The sequence below is a fragment of the Papio anubis genome, chromosome 6 (assembly GCF_008728515.1).
Source record: "Papio anubis isolate 15944 chromosome 6, Panubis1.0, whole genome shotgun sequence".
In the NCBI taxonomy this organism is placed as follows: domain Eukaryota; kingdom Metazoa; phylum Chordata; class Mammalia; order Primates; family Cercopithecidae; genus Papio; species Papio anubis.
Window position 1 is genome coordinate 165,039,106 of NC_044981.1, and position 18,525 is coordinate 165,057,630.

At 45.1% G+C, this 18,525-nt stretch overlaps 1 protein-coding gene across 1 annotated transcript in view; it reads left to right on the top strand.

Annotated features, from left to right (window-relative positions):
* Nucleotides 1-8,200: 8,200 nt before the first annotated feature.
* The window catches only part of SMOC2 (SPARC related modular calcium binding 2), a 215,192-nt gene continuing 204,867 nt past the window's right edge, over nucleotides 8,201-18,525 (top strand). Inside the window, exon 1 of the mRNA XM_031667620.1 lies at nucleotides 8,201-8,499. Within this exon, the coding sequence (XP_031523480.1) occupies nucleotides 8,416-8,499 (84 nt within the window). The 5' untranslated portion in view covers nucleotides 8,201-8,415. The remainder of the gene's footprint in view (nucleotides 8,500-18,525) is intronic.

Genomic DNA, 18,525 nt, shown 5'->3' on the forward strand with positions numbered 1-18,525 from the left:
GTCTGCTCCTATGTAAGGGTGACAAGACGTCGCTGCTTGGTGGCTCTAAGTGTGTGGTGAGGTCTGGGGACTGAGTTCTTGCCGTCGAGGAGCTTGGCTGCCACGTCCTTGGGGGAATCCCGTTGTCACCATCTTCACCCTGATCTTTTTGTGCCAGCTGGACCCGACTGCATCTTGGATTTTCCCTCTGCTAAGTTGCTTCCTACTGTCTGTCTGCTTTCCAGCTTCTGGAATTTTCTTGCGTGTTGTCTCCTCGTCTTTTTCCTTTTTTCTTATCCCTTTACACCTTTAAAGCCTCCTCATGCTTGCTTTGCAGGCATGTTGCGGAGGGCAGGAAGGTTTGCACCCACCTCTCCTCTTTGCTGGGAGAAATCTCAATGTGGTTTAGCTGCTGCTTCTGTTTATCTTTAATTTTTTGATTGTTTGGTTTTGATTGTTTTGTTTGGCTTTGTAGGGGTTTAGTGGATATACATTTTTCTTATTTGGAACAAAAATAGTAAAGTAAGATATAAAACAAGCCCATTACTTGCTCTTACCATTGTTCCAACTGCAGAGCGCAGACATTTCCAATTTTCTGAATTAAAACATGCTCATTTCTCCTGATATTTTAGCACCTCTGAGGTGAGGGTGACTTAAAGAGACTTGCAAGAAAGTATTGAGTCATAATTTAATTGGAGGTATTTTTTTCTTCTTGTACTGATAGATAAAATAATGGCATGCTTCCTATAGATATTTCATATATAATCCAATATTTTACGGGTGGAAAATGAATTAGAAAAAAAGGATCACAAAATGACCTGGCAAATTCTTAAAATAGTAACAAATTCTAAAATTGAATAAAGGGCTGAAAATTGCCTCCGATGATCCAAATTACCAATACTGAGTAATACACAAAAAACAAAATGTTCCCATTATTTTGGCTACATAGTTCCAACCACACTTTCCTGTAGACCAGCATTGCAAATTATATGCAGTCAGAAGTGCCAAGCCTTCACACAACCTGAGTCCCTGAATTTAACATGAGGCTGAGGAACAGACTGCAAAGCTTACTGCATTGTCTAATGTAAGCACCAATTTCTTTGCTATCCTTGAACTAAGCTGCCTCCTTCCAGGTAACAGAATCGAAACAGTCATGATTTCCTTTGCTCCTAGTGGATCGAGGCACGCTTACACAGAAGTGCTTCCTGGCTTTTTAATCGCCTGTCTGTGTGTCATGTGGAAGTACGTGGCGCGTGTCTTGCTGTATTGCCTGTGGTACAGTGGTGTGGTTATTAAACTTGGTTCTATCGTTCAAAAAAGCATTTGGAGATGCTCAAGCATGTACAAGAATGAATAATTACTTAGGAGATAGAGGAAAGAGGTTCTAAGTGCTCAAAGAGACTTACTGAGGGCAGATAAGCCAGGAAGCAGCAGACAGGTGCTGTGTAATTTTCCACCTTCCCTTCTGCCAGCGCCTCCAGCCATGCAGGGCCTGGCATGCCTGCACCTTCCTGTCCAGGGACCCTGGGGCACAGACATGCTGCTCACTCCCCAGCCTTGCACATCCTCTGTGCACCCCTGTGAGCCGTGGACACATTGTGGGCATCTGGCATAGCCAAGGATGCCCCTCTGTCAGCTATAGGAGAGGAGCCTGTGTGCATGGCGTCCCTGGACCTGGCCTTGGCAGAAATGCCATTAGCGTCAGTGCTCTTGTGGCTAAATTACTGTACAGGCATCAAAGAATAAATCCGGTTTTATTTGGGCAAGCATCTGGACATATAGAAATAGTAATAAAATGTCCAAAATAATGTAACTGAATCTCCACCTTAGGGCACTGTTTTATAGAGAGGAAAGGAGCTAAGGAATTTGCCCAGGATGGGGGCAAAACTAGCCAAGACCAAGGAGATGATGGCTTCCTGTGTGAAAGCCAGAGGAGGCTGCTGGGATTAAGAGGAAGCAAAGTCAGTTGATGATGGATGATGGTTCCAGGAAGGATGTAAAATCCCGTTGGCACTGTAAGGTCAAGGGACAAATGTCTTTTTTGTTGCTGTTTCCATTACTATGTAGCCCAGGCACTATGCTATTTGTCTGAAATACCTAAGGATTTTTCTCTTTGTATGATTCATTTTAATACTCAGCTTAGGGCTGAGGGAGGAGGGCAGAAGTGGAGGGTTAATGGCACGCCGTCCTGGCCTGTGTGTTGTGCTAGGGAAGAGAGGGAAGAGGAGGGAAAACTGCTGAAGGTGATCAAAGCTTTCTTTATCTAGTATCTTCTTACGTTGCTTTCTGCCGGTATAAATTGTACCTGTGTGGTCCATACTGCCCCAGAGTATTCTTGGCAAGCTTTCTGTTGCCATTTTAAAACTTTTTTTCTTTAAAGGTGGGTCTCACATGAAGAGAGGAGGAAGGGATCTCTAGACTGACTTAACAAGGAGCAAAAATTCGAAAGTAGTTTAGATCATGTAAGTTTAGAATAAGATGCCTCCTAGAAAGTTCACCAGATCTCCTTCTCTTTCCATGAGCACATCTTGTGCCTTAATGAGCCTTGGTAGTGGTCAGCCTTTATTAGCTCTGCAGCTGATAGAGTCTGCAAGTTCCATATACTAATGAAAGTTGTTTCCTGAGTGGAAAGGCTAACATGGCCTCTGGATATTATTACAAATAGACTTCAATAAACTTGGGCTATGTATAATAGCAGTGGCAACGTGTTTCAACTTGAGGTAAGGTTGATTATTTAGATAGATCATATCTCCAACACCAGAACTACATCCTTTCAGAATGGCACAAGCATCTCCCATCAACTTTACAGGGACAGTTTTCACTGTAAATGCAGCAGTCTTGTGTTGGGCTTTGTGAAAAAGAGCTTTCTTTGGAAACATTATCTTGGGATTGAAGCATTACCAGTAAGTCAGAACCAACTGTGAAGGGCTTTATCCTTTGGTCTGGTGGTGGATCTTAAACACTATGCAGAAGGCTGAGTCACTGAATGAGTGTGTGTTTGTGTATATGTGCACACACACATTTCTTAGTGAAACGGCCCATGGTTTTCATCATACATTGAAAGGGTTTATGGTTTCAAAAAGTTTAAGAACTGATTATCTTGACATCAGGCAGGAGATTCTGGACCCCAAGCTTTTTCTCACTCTAGTTCACATATTCTTCAGTAGTTTCTGAGATGGAGAATATTGGACGGTAGAGATCCTGTACACCAAACTGAAAATTGAGTTGAATTCTGCTCCTACCACTTCCTAGCTGTGTAAATCCAGGTAATTTCTGTAGTCTCCCAGGATCTTATTTTTCATCTGTAAAATAACCATTTTGTAGAGTTTCCATGAAAGTTAATTAGATAATGTATGTAAAACACCCATCACATTCCAACCATTTATTAAAAATTTCCATAAAGTGGAGACATCATATTACCTGACTTCTAAGTATACTATAAGGCTACAGTAACCCAAACAGTATGGTACTGTCACAAAAATAGACACATAGACCAAGGTACAAAATAGAGGACCCAAAAATACAGCCACATACCTTTAACCATCTGATCTTCAACAAAGTCAAGAAAAATAAGCAATGGAGAAAGGATTCCCTATTCAATAAGTCGTGATGGAATAGCTGGCTAGCCATGTGTAGAAGATTAAAACTGGACCCCTACCTTTCACCATGTACAAAAATTAACTCTAGATGGATTAAATATTTAAATGAAAGACCTTAAACTATAAAAATCCTAGGAGAAAACATAGAAAACACCATCCTGGATATCAGTCTTGGCATAGAATGTATTACTTACTTTTGTAAGTCCTCAAAAGCAATTGCAACAAAAACAAAAATTGACAGGTGGGACCTAATTAAACTAAAGAGCTTCTGCACGCAAAAGAAACTAGCAACAGAGTGGACAGACAACCCACAGAATAGGAGAAAATATTTGCAAACTATGCATCAGACAAAGGTCTGATGTCCAGAATCTGAAGGCACTGAAACAACTCAATAAGCTAAAGAACAACCTCACTAAAAAGTGGGCAAAAGACATGAACAGACACTTCTCAAAAGAAGACATGTGAGAAGCCCACAAACATATTAAAAAATGCTCAGCATCACTGATCATCAGAGAAATGCAAATCAAAACCACAATGAGATACCATCTCCCACCACTCAGAATGGCTACTATTAAAAAGTCAAATAGCAACAGATCCTGCTGAGGCAGCAGAGAAAATGGAATGTTTATACACTGTAGGTGGGAATGTAAATTATTTCAGCCACGGTGGGAAGAAGTTTGGGGATTTTCAAAGAACTAAAAATAGAACTCCCATTCGACCCAGCAATCCCGTTACTGGGTATGTATCCAAAGGAAATAAACCATCCAACAAAAAAGACACATGCTCTTGTGTGTTAAATGCATCACTAGTCACAATTGCAAAGACATGGAATCAACCTAGGTGCCCATCAATAGTGGACTAGACAAGGAAAATGTAGTACATAGACACCACGGAATACTATGCAGCCATAAAAGAATGGAAGCATGTCCTTTGCAGCAACACAGATGCAACTGGAGGCCATAATCCTAAGCGAATTAGTGCAGGAACAGACATGCAAATACTGGATGTTCTCACTCATAAGTGGGAGCTAGACACTGGGTACACATTGAGATAAGGAACGAGATACTGGGTACACATAGAGATAAAGATGGAACAATAGACATTAGGGCTTGCTAGAGAGGCGGGGCAGGGAACAAGGGTTGAAAAGCTGCCTATTGGGTACTATGCTCACTCCCTGGGTCTTTCATACCCCAAACCTCAGTGTCACATAATATATCCATGTCACAGACCTGCACATATACCCCGAGTCTAAAATAAAAGCTGAAATTATTTTTAAAAACTGTTCCACAAAGTTCCTGAAAAGTATTATCATAAAAATTGTCTTCAGGCATCTTAGGAAGAAGAAACTTATTTACATTATTTTGTTGAGCACAAAGTCCAAATTCTCTGTTACTTAAATATATCAAAATAGGAAGAAAGCCATTGAGTCAGGCCCAAGGATCAAACACACAACTCCACTGTCCACTTTTCAATGTGGTGTGTCAATGCTGGCCTCATCCTGCAGCCGCAGTGACAGTGAGCCTCGGCGGTGCTCTCTTCTGATTTTGTCAATTCTGCCGATGTGGTTTCCTTTCTGTATGGCTCACAGGTTTGTGGAGCTTGGGTTGAAAACCTGGGATTGATGTGGAGATCATGCATTATTTTTCCATGGGTCGAAGGGAACAAATTAAAAGGAAGATGCTAGCCATCAGAATGAACAAGCCAACAAGAGGACAGAGACTCCGGAAACCTGGGGAACTAGAGATTCTCGGGTCCAGCCTGGGGGTAGTCTAAAGAAAGTCCAGTGAACAGTGAAGACTCCTGCTCCCATGATTAAGTAGAAACCAGGAGGAAACATTAATAAAACAAGTGATTGGCAGGTGACTGATGATGTGGGGGTGATTCTCAGAGTATGAATAGTCATGACCCGAGTTCAGTCCCAGACAATACTCAGTGATGGCAGAGGGGATTACTGGAAGCCACTGCATCAACAAAGAGATACTTGACTAAATTTATGCTTTGCATATTGAGATGGGAAAATAGCCAACCAGAGGTTTTCTGGCTAAACATGAATTAGCCAGAAATAATAACTAAATTATATCATGTCTATAGTGAAAATAAAATCGTTTTGCAGTTTTAGCATAGTAAAATAAATAAAAAGGAAGCCAATACTCATGATAAAGCATTTTGCTAATGGCCTAAGAGGGAAAGTTAGTTTAGAAATGTGAGAATAGCTGGAGTCCTTGGTAATTAGTTTCTCTTGCTGTTCTTTATTGTAACTTTCATCAGTGACAAGCATTTAAATTCTGAATGCATAAGCCACATTTTAGAATGGGCCCTGCATCACTTTTTAATTAAAACACACACACACACACACACACACACAGCCCTACATTTCCAAGAGAAGGGAACTTCTTCCTGCATCCTATAGAAACTCTTTGGAAAGTATAGAGCTGATCACTTCCTGTCTTAACTTTGAACGAAGTGAATTACTTTTCTATCCTTTCTAACATGACAGCTCTCTGGCATTCCTGCCAGTAATAACTTTCTTGAAGACTTACAAATAAAAGACAGATATAACTATTTCCCAGTGTTTAAAATAAATATATTGTTTTTCTTCATAAAAATGGAGACTGATTATCTCTCCAAACTCCCTTTCTAGAATTTCGAGAAACTAAAATTTGGCATTCAGGACACATGAGCTCCTCCAGATTTGAAAGGGGTTTCGAAGGCTCCAACCCTGCCTTATCTGTCAGAGTTTTGGACAAATGCATTTCATTTATCTTCCTAGAGTTCCCAGAGGATTCTGGAGTTGCTACATGAAAGACGTGTTGAGATTCTTGAATACAAGGCACGGAGGGCCAAGGATTTTCTTCTGTTCTCCATGTTGCCGAAGGAAGTGAAGTGGATTTGCCAGTATTGCAGGTTTTAACATCTGCATTCTGTTTCTGATTTTGTTGCTTAGGAGATCTGGCTAAGACATCTGGCCCCTTTGACTTTTGTTCCTTGTCTGTAAAATGGGAATAATTAAGTCTACTTCTTGTCTGCCATTCTTGCAGTGGATGACGGTGGATAAATGAACATGCTTTCAAACTTTTGAGTTCTGATGAGCAGTACTCTCAATAAAGTGGAAAGTGAAAAACAGGTTCTTTAGTAGCAAATGCTTCTTAAAGGAAGTATGTCAGCTTCGAGTGTAAATTTTATTCTTTGGATAATCTTAGAATTAGTGGTATGTAGTGTTTATTTTCTCTTTACTTTAATTTTCACTGCAGTTTCCTAACAGTGATTCCTATTTACTTAATCATTTGCAGCTGCTCTGCTCACCTGTTTTTCTCGACGCAAGAGCAGTCGCTGAAGAGTTTTATTATAATTTCCTTCTAAGTCCTTAACCCAGGAGGAATGTGTTTCAGTACTTAATAGATTCCCTGGGCTTTGGAATTTGAAGGAGAATTCTGAGAGGAGCCTTCCTTCAGGAAAAGGTGCATTTCTTTCCCGTCTTTCCGTGGCCCGATGGACATGACTTTCCCAGTAAAATTGTGTGGGAAAGGTTGCAATAGCATTGCCTTTGCCTTAGCAGCCAGTCCCAGAACTTGCTGATACAGCCCCCCTCCCCCAGAGTTCATAGCCAAAGCAGTGGGCTAGACATCGGATGAAACCTCAGATTTGGATTTTCTATGTTTTGTGCTTTTCCCAATGCCCCTGAGAAGTCAATTGATTCATTGTTCTTGAACAAATCTTCACTCTTCTGGCTTTCTGTGTGAGACAGAATTAGGGTTTTTTCCTGTAAAGTTATAAGCCAAGGCTAAACTATTTCAGCAATGTTGTCTGCAATGGATATTATCCAGAGTCTGGGTGTGCAAAATTTTCTTGGTTTCCACCGTAGTCTCCACAGGCGAGTTTACAACCTCCACAAGCCCTGTGCTCCCCGCATAAACACCTGAAATGCTTTGACAGAGCTGTTTAAAAACAGCCATATGTGTCTGTGAATGACGGCCAACCACTTGCTCCCCCACTTGCAGAGGATCAAGGCTACACCCCAGGTCAGACCCAGGATCTTTAGGACCTAAATTCCACCATCCCTGCCGTGGATAACTCCGTGTAAAGATGCCAAAGGCGGGCTGCCCCCGGCGCAGCCTTTTCTGGAGCGCAGCTGATCCTTCAGCACCTCTGAGAGGCGATGTTCTGGGCCGGACCAGGGGGCCTTAGAGGGCAGAGGTCAAGGAGAACCCCGGAGTCGGGGGACTGGCCAAAGTTTGGCGTTAACCCTTGTGGATGAAAAGGCCTGCTGGGCTGATCCTGCGCGGACCAGGCCTGGACCCTGGAGCGTGAGGAGGGCGCGGTGCGTCCCGTGGTTGTGCTTGGAAGGCCCCCGAGGGTGCGCGCGTGGGCGTTAGTGCGTGCGTGTGTCTGGGTATGCGTGTGTGTGAGTGTGCGCGCGGGGAAGGAGGCACAGAGACAGCCCCGACAGGCCACCACGCAGCTCTGGTGGCCCCCACTCCACCTCTCGCTCCGCAGACCCGCGCCAGGGCGGCCTCTGGGCCGGAGCGGGCACGCGGCAGCGGGCGCTGGGAGGTGGGGCTGGGGGAGGAGAGGGAGAGGGAGGGAGGCGGGCGGGAGGGGAGGATCCGGGAAGCTCCAGGGTATTTGACAGGACCGAGGGCGGACGCAAAGGACGCGGAGGACCTCTGGGTGCCTGCAGGGGAGCTGCTCCAGCAGGGCCGCCGGGAGCTGTGGGGAGAGCATCGCGGAGCCGCCCCTCCACGCGCCTGCCGGGCCGCGATCGCCCTCGGGGCTCTCCTGGTAGCAGTGCCAGGGTGCAGGGCGCGGCTGATCTCCCGCCCCCGCCACCTCCGCCACCATGCTGCTCCCCCAGCTCTGCTGGCTGCTGCTGCTCGCGGTGCTGCTCCAGCCGGTGCCCGCGCAGAAGTTCTCGGCGCTCACGGTAAGCCCGGGCCCGCGGGACCTGGCGCTTAATTGGTGCTGCCTCTTGCCGCCCGCCGGGTTCGGGTGCGCGCGCCCCCCTCCAGGCCCAGGCGCCCAGGCACGGGGAGCAGGTGGCCCCGGGGGCAGTGGAGCCTTCGCCCGCCTGCGGGGCTGGAGCAGGTAGGACCGCAGCGTGCGCGCCTGGGACCCGGTCGGGATGGGCTTCTGGGGACCCTACCCGCCGGGATCCTGCCGCGACTGCGACGGGCTCCTCGGGTTCCACCTGGCTGGGACCCCACCTGCCTCGGGGCTCTGACCCGGCTGTGAGAGGATCCTGGGGTCCTGCAGACCTTGGACAAGTGGGAGCTGCGGGTGCGCTCGGGTGTCCCGCACTCACTGCTGGGCCTGAGCCTGCCGGGAACCAGGTCTGGGAGCGCCGGCGCCGCCCCGCGGACTGTCCCAAGGCCAAGGCAGACCCGCCGGGACTGGGCGCCCACCTCGCCCACGGGGACCCGGCCTGGTGCGCGTTTCCCCGGCCGCTTTGGGCTCGTGCGCCGCGCGGATCCCGGGCCTCTCGCCTGGTGAAGGGGCTGCCAGTCGTGGGCCCCACTAGTGGGTCTAACCCTCCCAGAGGCCCTCCTAAGTGAGCCGAGGAAGAAGCAGATGATGTTACAGATGATTCTTCACGGGCCTGAGTGTTATTAGAGAAGCGCTTTCTTCCTTTCTCAGGACAGAGCTGGAGGGAGGCGGCGGCTCCCCGCTCTGCGGGGCCTCTGGGTTCTTCCTCGTGGCAGGGATGCTGCGCTCCTGAGCACGAGGGTCACCGCGGTTGACCGCTGTGTGTTTTTCTTTCTGAGCTGCAACTTCTATGCGACAGCCTTGGCCCGGCCGAGGCACGCGGTGCCAAACGAGGAGCTATGTAGAGGGGGCCGAGCCAAGCCCCCGCCGGCCAACCCAACCCGCGGCGGCCGCTGGGCCAGGGCCGGGTGTCTGCAGCCCCCAGCTCCAGCCGACCTCGTGGGCTTGCAGGGTTTGCAAACCCATCATTAATGCAATCGCCAGAAACGAAAACATTCCACTTAAATGTGTTTTTGAACAAGTGCTTGAGAAAACACGAAGGTAGCGAGAATGCCTCTGGTGGAGAGCCGTCTTTTAAGTGGCGGGGGACTTGTCCTGAAGGTGTTTATTGTATTGAAAATAAAGATGGTTGAAATAAGCTGTGGTCGGTTCTGCCTTTCAGCAAATTTAAAACAGTCATGTGGGCATCTTTTCTCTCTCTTTTACTTTTTCTTCGTCTTCTTTCTTTTGCGTTTTAGCAGTGTGAAGGATGGTTTGTGAGTTCATTGCTCATACCTAAAATTCTTCTGCAGCAGCCCGGGGTCCCTGCCTTGTGTCTCACAAATGACTTGTAGATTAGAAACTGCTAACTGGGGCTCCAAGGAGGTTTTCACACACTCAGGCTTTCCCTGAAGATCCTTTATCTCCACAGAGGGGGCCCTCAGAGGACACTCACTGGAGGTATTCATGTATATGCACATCTGTACATGCATCTATACATAAATATAAACACGTATACGCTCACAGACCCCCCACACACTCTTAAAGCACACTAGAGGAGACAGAGAAACTAAGGCCAATTCTCCAAAGGAGATCATAGCATTTTCTTCCAGGACGGTAGCAGCAGGTACCTACAGTTGACACGGATTTTCAGATTTTCTGAAAGCGTAAAAAGTAGAGACTGGCATCTGCCTGCTGCCCTGGGTGTGTGGGGGTGGGGTCGGGCCTGTTGGTCCCCCGGGAAGAGCAGAATCAAGGTAGTTAGTAATTAGAACAGCTTAAGACTCAGCAGGTTTTCTTGTCTTCTCTCCCCTTTCTCATCTGTTTACTTGAACCCTCTCACCCTTTGCCTCCTTGAGGTTGCCCCAAGGATGTCTTGGATTGCGGTGAGACCCACTGCATGTGGGGTCTCTGTGCAGGAGCTGATGCCCCACGCGGGCTTTGCCCTTTGGCTGCATTCCCCAAGAACACTTTGCCTGAAACTTACATTTGCAAATAAAATCAGTATCCCAGAGAAAAGATTAAAGCCATAACACATCTTGGCACACTTCTTCTCACCCCACCCCCAGTCTAGAAAATCAAGTAGTTGAGTTACAAAGTAACTGAGGCAGGCTTGAGATCTGACTGGTCACTGGGAAATGTTAGATGTGCAGGATTTTTCAGTGCTGCTGATCTCTTTTCAAATTGCCATCTGGTTTGTGGAAATCTCTTTTGTTTCCAGAGGCCCTCATTCAAAGAATGGCCTTCTCTCCCTACAACTTGCATCCTACCTACTTTAATAAATCACAGGCAGCGTCAGTCCATGCAGCGGGTGGGACTCACAGCTTGGGGTTTTGCTGGATGTGTGACTTTAGGTAAGTTACTTAATTTTATAATCTTCAGTCCCCTTATCTGTAAAATGAGAATACATGATATCTTTCAAGCATGTCATGAGGATTAAAGATAAGGCTTTTAATGCGCCTACTATATGTGAGTTCTCCAGCTAACATTATTTTGGTGGTGCCCATGCCATGGGTCCATATAAGAGAGTGTTATCAGTTGGTGCCATAATTATCAATGCATATAGCGTTGTGGAATTAAGGTGTGTGTGGATTCGGCTTTGCAGTATTTTCACCTGCTGCAGATCCTCAGAGCACACCACTTGGCTCTGGGTGTATATGTGGGCTTTGTGGGAGTAGGCTGTGTGGGTCTGTGTAGACCAAGGAGGAAAACTTGCCTCTCTGCCTCCTTCTACTCCATACATTTCTTCTCATCTAGAAGCAGGGATATGTGTCAGCCTCTCTGGGGCTTTCAGTTTGCCACACCTGGCTTCTCAGGACCATGCATTTTTCTTCCCCACCTATGGTGAGCGCGCTTTCTTGGTGGGCCCAACATTGCTGGTGTGCTCACCTCTGCTACTTTATGTTTAAGACTCAGAGAATACACTTTGCTTGGTAATGATCTCTATTCTTTTTTTTTTTTTTTTGAGACGGAGTCTCGCTGTGCTCCCAGGCTGGAGTGCAGTGGCGTGATCTCGGCTCACTGCAAGCTCCGCCTCCCGGGTTCACGCCATTCTCCCGCCTCAGCCTCCCAAGTAGCTGAGACTACAGGCGCCCGCCACCACGCCCGGCTAGTTTTTTGTATTTTTAGTAGAGACGGGGTTTCACCATGTTAGCCAGGATAGTCTCGATCTCCTGACCTCGTGATCCACCCGCCTCGGCCTCCCAAAGTGCTGGGATTACAGGCTTGAGCCACCGCGCCCGGCCGGTAATGATCTCTATTCTTTTCACCAAAGTCGTTCTTTAGAAATGGCACCGTGAGGCCCTCTGTGTCTCTCATTGTGACTTTCTGATGGCTTTGCACAACCTCCTGGTTATTGCTCAGACCCTCTCACCTCCAGTCAACAATGGCATTCTTAAGTGTGTCCAATGTGCCCTAATTTGGATCCAGGTCAATTTCTTCCTTGAAGAAGTAGGTGCAGCGAATGCCACACAGTGCCCATTTTCCTTTTTATTTCTGTGAATGACTGAGATGAGGGAGTGATCTCTAGTAATAAATGGTTTTTATTACACATGATTCTGTTTTCAAAGAGCAAACAGGTGTGATCACAATTATTCAACTTTATCATGGTTGTCATTATATGAATTTTGATGGACTGACCAGTAAGCCCATGCCTAGATGATTTCTTTAAAGGCAGAGAGAGGAACGATATTGCCTGTGACCCCTTTCCCAGAAGTTTTTGGTTAGAGCCAAATTATTCATTTCCACGTTGACTAAATTGTATTTTGCTCACACTTAGAATGTTGAAGTTACATGACCATCCTTCTCAGACTTGTCTTACTGCCAATACCTAATGCTCCCCTAAGTTCATACACACGGCTTCATTCAAGGTACCGTTGTCTCCACATTCAAGAGATGAGGAAACTGAAGTTTTGAGAGACTCTGAAGGGCCCCTGGTCACTAAGCAGATCCGAATATTTGTCAAGTTAACCTGCCATTAGTTTTCTTTCTTCGGGGGAGTTCCCTGCACTGTTCTTTGCACTGTCTTCAGGAACTTTACAGTTCCACACTACCGCTTCCCCTCTCAGACTATAGTTGACTTTCATCCTGAACCCTCATCTTCTCACAGAGCGTCTGGCACCTGGTAAATGCCTCTTACTGGTCTTGCGGAATGCATAACCACAGACCTGAAACAGTTATTTCCCACTCCTATTTGTGTTTATTTGCTTTGAAAGAGAAGAAAGGTGATAAGAAAACAATATTTACCCGTATGTAATTTTTTTAAAGTTTCACGAGCAAGTTCATGAGATGATTTAATATTGATTTTGCTGAAACAGCAAAAATACAAGTGCTATTCCATTTCTGAGCAATTGTGGTTTGGAATGCCTACCTTGTCCTGTTTTGATGTAGTTCTCACTCAGCCTTGGATCTTCAAGGGAATTACTGTGATTTTTTTTTTTTTTTCCTTTCTTCTTCCATTGCAAATGCCTTGAGTCCATTTCATGCTCTGGGAGGGCTTCACTGCATTCCCCAGTAGAAGACGGACCACGAAGGTGGTTAAGGAGGAGAGAACTAAACATAATCAAAACTTTCCAACTTAGAAGCCCATTTACATGGCGTCTAAAAACCCAAACATCTGGAAGAGTCACTTTAATTTTGCTGTGAAATCAAGACCGTAAATAACACTATAAGCAATTGCAGGCCGTAACAAGACCATGCCGCCAATGGGCATGGATGTAACGTCAGTTGCAATGGCTCAGAACCGAACAGATTTCTCAGTAATTCCAAATCAAAATAAGCCTTCTTGCCAATCTAGGATTTTAGAATGGGAGTTGTTATTAAGAGTGTCAGCAGAACATTGGTTTGGAGGTCAAGGGTAACATTTCTGTATTTTTGAATTAAAAGATAAACCAGACTGGACACAGTGGCTCATGCCTGTAATCCCAGCACTTTGGGAAGCCAAGGTGGGCGGATCATCTGAGGTCAGGAGTTCAAGACCAGCCTGACTAACGTGGTGAAATCCCGTCTCTACTGAAAAAATAAAAATTCACCAGGTGTGGTGACATGCGCCTATAATCCCAGCTACTTGGGAGGCTGAGACAGGGGAGTTGATTGAACTCAGGAGGCAGAAGTTGCAGTGAGCCAAGATCATGCCATTGCAGTCCAGCCTGGGTGACAGAGCGAGACTCTCTCTCAAAAACAAACAAAAACAAAAGATAAACTGTTCTACACATACAACACACAAACTTAGAATGATGAATTTCCAGTAGGATTTTGAAGTTAGAGGAGAAAATTTAAGAAATACTCTTTAAAACTGCCAGCCCTTATGTTTCTCCAATTGATGGCACTGAGTAATAGAGTAAGATCCCGGCATTAGTCATTGTATGTCTATAAAGTACGTATAACAGTTAATATAGTGGACATTTAACTGTAGCTCACAAGAGGAAAGATTTTATAATATGAATTAATATTTTGTTGATTCCTAATTTCCTATGGCCTAAAAAGAAATAGCTCTGAATGTGAAAATAACAGACATTCTTATATGGTTTTCCAGTTCCAGGCCAGACATCAAACAGCAAAGATTGTAATAAAACACAAATAAAGAGAACCAAGTAAAATATGAAATCACATTTATATGTTTAGGTTTAAAAAAAGTACAAATGAAAATTTTATATTATAATATCTGGCTAAATTTAACTAGATTTTTCCACACAGAGACAGTCTCAGAATGACTTCTTTTTGATGAACCACAATTTTATTTTGATTTTTATTACGTATGACATAACGTGGCATATCCACCAATTAAACTGTCACTTAAAAGAAGGCAAATGTCAATATAGCATGTCCACGCTGCGTTCTCCTTCAGTACATATCTCTGCCCACTTTACAGTCTTCTCTTGCCTGGTCATCTATTTGTTTTATTTTTTGAGACAGGGTCTTGCTCTGTCCCATAGGCTGGAGTACAGCGGTGTGCTCTTGGCGCACTGTAACCTCTGCCTCCTGGGCTCAAGCGATTCTCCTGCCTCAGCCTCCTTAGTAGCTGGGACTACAGGCACACGCCACCATGCCTGGCTAATATTTTGTATGTTTTTTTAGAGATGAGGTTTCGCCATGCTGTCCAGGCTGGTCTCGAACTCCTGAGTTCAAGTGATCCACCCGCCATGGCTGGTCATCGATTTTCTTTCTCTTTTATGCTGCTGCCCAAATTAGAAGAAACTTCCTTTGCTTCTCTTTACCAAGATACTGACCGTTGATGCCGCTATTTCTATGTTCGCACTGGCTGAGACTCCCTGAGGGGTTTTCTAGTTTCTGGTCCTCACACTCCTTCCTTCTGCTAAAGTGTGGGTGCCCTGGGCCCTGCCCTGGAGCCAGCTGCAGCATCTCTCACCGTTCCCATCCCTGCCCAAGCCCCTAGCCGAGGGCAGACATTTTTGGGGGTGAAGGGGTAGGCAAACTCGTAACATTTGAGGTTCTCGGCAAAGAGTCTTCCAATAATAAAGTTTCTGAAGGTGGAAGAGTTGTAGGTGAACATGATGACCTGTGGTGTGTTTGATCAGGGGTTTGGAGCCCTTGAGTGCAGGTCACCATTAGGCCCATCTCATTTTGGATACTGAGTCTGTTGGATTTTAGTCACTTCTTAAAGGACAAGTTCACTAGCTTGTTGGCAAAAAAATGCTGTGGTATGTAAGTTGATCTTAGGGCATTTTGTTGATCTCTTTTTCTGTTCAGTGATCAATCAAGGCGCTAGAATCAAATAAATCCACCCTGCGTACCAGCCGGGTGCCACCATGGACATTTGATTTTTTTTCTTGGGATTAGGGACATTGTCTGACTTCCAAAGGCTTTCCCTGCCCGGGTCAGGGCTGTCCCATGTGCCAGCCACAGTGGGCCAGGAAGATGGTAGACGTTCTCCCAGATCAGGCCCAAACTGACCTGGGATTTGTGACTAGGATTAGTGGTGAGTTGATGATATTGAGGGCTGAGTTGTGAGGGAGGAAAATCCTCCCACGGAAGACTCTTAGATCTCGCTTTCTTTAATGCCAGATAAATTAAATGCCAAAAGACTCGCTCAGGCTCAGAAAATAAAGTTTCACGTCATCAGAATGAAAACCGGAAGATCAGAAGAACAAGAGATCGAAGAATAAAGGAACAGGTCGGGAAGAACAGATCGAAAGAGATCGAGATAAAGGTCGGCAATAAGGCAGTTTTCAAAGAATCGTCCTAAAGGAAATCTTAAAGAATCGAGATCGAGGGTCGAGGATCGGGCAGATCAAAATCGGCGTTTCGAGATCAGGAAAAGAATAATCGAGATAAAGATCAAAGGCGGCGTCGAGCGGAACTCGAGAGATCCGGCGCAGATCAGATCAAAATACTGAATCAAATCAAAGTAGATCTCAAACTGGCGCAAAGATCAAACGGGAACAAGACAAAGCGAATCATCAATCAAACGGCGTCAAGATCAAAATCCGGGCATCAAAACGGCATCCAGATCAAAACACTGGTGATCCGGAATCAGGCATTCCAGATCAAAAAGATCAGAATCCGGCGTAAATAAAGATCAGATCAGATCAAAATCAATCTGGCGGAATCAAGATCAAAAGATCAAGATCAACGGCGTCATCAAAAGGCGAATATCGGCGAATCTCAAGGCGTCATCGCGTCATCGGCGATTTCAAAGGCGTCATCAAAAGACGGGAGGGGGAGGAGGACATTGATGGGGAGGAGGATGGCGATGGGGAGGAGGACAGTGATGAGGAGGACGGTGATGCAGAGGAGGATGGTACTGGCTACCCTCTCTCCACTGAGGCAGTGAGGCTTACGCACATCTTGTGCTAAACTTCCTCTTCCTACCACGAGCCTCGTGATACATATTTACGTTTCAAAGTGAAGTACTAATTAACATATTCATAGCACTTTGAGCAAGGATGGAAACGTGTTGTTGGAGTGAGTAGACTAATAATTCTAATGTCTTTGGGCACGTTTTCAGTTTTAGAATGGTAGGGTTGGTATTACCTTAATGGGGTCCCTGTGTTGGGCAGACACATATCACCAAAGCTTTTCCAATTTTACCATTGTATGATGCCCTGATTGCACTTAGTGTTGTAGGTCTAACATGCAACTCAAAATCTAACCCCGATGTTCAGTTGTTTTACACCTAATTACCGTGTTTTTTCTTTCTTTGCTCACATGGAAGCACATTTGTGGCCCGTCTTCAGAAGTGAATGCAGACCTGCCTGTGGCTCCCTGTGTCCAGCTTCTGTTTTCTGATTCCCAGTGTCTGCAGGTTGATCTGTCTTCACATGAATCCACCCACATGCTTGCCCCCTTATTCCTCTGCCACGGCATTTCTTATGACGTTGAGAAAAAATGTAAATCTAAAGTTGTATCTCAGAACCATTGTGTACAAACTTTCGTCACATTTATAGCGGTCACTGTAATATTCTTCCTGACATTAGCAATCAAATGGAAGGAAAATGACTTCATAAAATATAGTCACCTTTTGAAAAAGAGAATTACTTTTAAATAGAAGATAGAAATTTCAAATAACAAAGGAAATTCCATATGTGCTTATAATTTTAAAAATAATTTGAGAGATCGGAATGAAAAAGAATCAGGCCGACTTTAGGGTATATTTTTGGTTTTGGTTGTATATTAATTCATGCCACATGGGATGTGGGTCGATGTAATCAAGAATTTTTTTAAGCACAATTAAAACTAACCTAAAATGTACCTTGGAAAAAAGAAGTTAGTGTCCTTTCATTTTGCGGTAGTTGGTGGCTTGGGACTATCAGATGAACCGTGCATGGCCATTCTTTGGCATTAAGGTTCTGGGTAGTCCAGCTCCCTGTGTTTGACAAGCACTTCCAGACCCTCTAGAAGATTTCATTACCTTTAATGACGCATAAAATAAACACGTGCTTTCCTGTCATCCTTTCATTTCAAAGGACAATTGAGTTAAATTTTGTAACATACATATTTTTAGAGGGACAGTCATATTCTTCACTGTGAAATGGCCGCATCAAAGAAGAAGCAGTTAGCAGCCCATCAAATCCCATTCCGACCCTGGTCAGGGCTGCGCCCTGTGGTCCTACATTCCCGAGGGACAGTGAGTTTCAATCAGGATACTGTCATTGCTGCTTCCTTGAGATGTGCTGATCTATCAGGAGGAGGAGAAAGAGAAGACAGAAGAGAAAAAAGAAAAGGAAGGAGAGAGAAAAGATGAAGGTAGCTTTTACTGTTGAGTCAATCTGGATAATACGACATTATGGCCCTTTCAAAGACAGTCTAGGCCTCTGTCTTTGGAATACAAATGTCCATACAGTTTTGAACACCAAGCAAGAAAGATAATGTGAGCATTCTGGTGGCCTGCTGTCATGCCAGTCACCATAGAGCACAATTTGTTCTAAGGAGAATTCCTCTTGGACCCTATATACGAAGCCGTCAACTAGGAATGCCTAAAGGGCTTGTGTTTGAATGAAGGCTGAGAGCCTAATCTTTAAACATTTGTCTATTAATGAATCAACAGGAATGGACATCATCTATTTTCCAGGGCCACTTATTTAAGTATTTAAAGAAGATGCTTAGCTTGTCAGCAGATGGGACCCCTTCCCAGCTGGTCCCTCTCTTCCCTGTTCCTCTACCCCTTTCTTCTCAGGCCCTGGGTTCTCTCTTCCAGTATTTGGAGTGTTTTGTGTAGATTAAATGAGATACTCATGTTGAAGTGCTGGATGCATTTACTAGACGCTGCTTCCCAGGATGTAAAGGAATGATCTCAGACCCTGACACTTTCAGTTCCTTTTTTCCACTGGGTTCTGTTTGGAGCTTTGGTTCATTGATATCCTTTGAAGAATGTGGTCCGAAAACCAGATATACTATTGCACAAGCAGTTTGTCACTTAAACCCGAATGTGACCTTGTGAGATGGCACTAGTTGGTGCTTCACTAGTGCAAAAGTGTCTCTAAATTTAAGATTCTGCTAAACTAGTTTCCACCACTCATTGTTTTTTGAA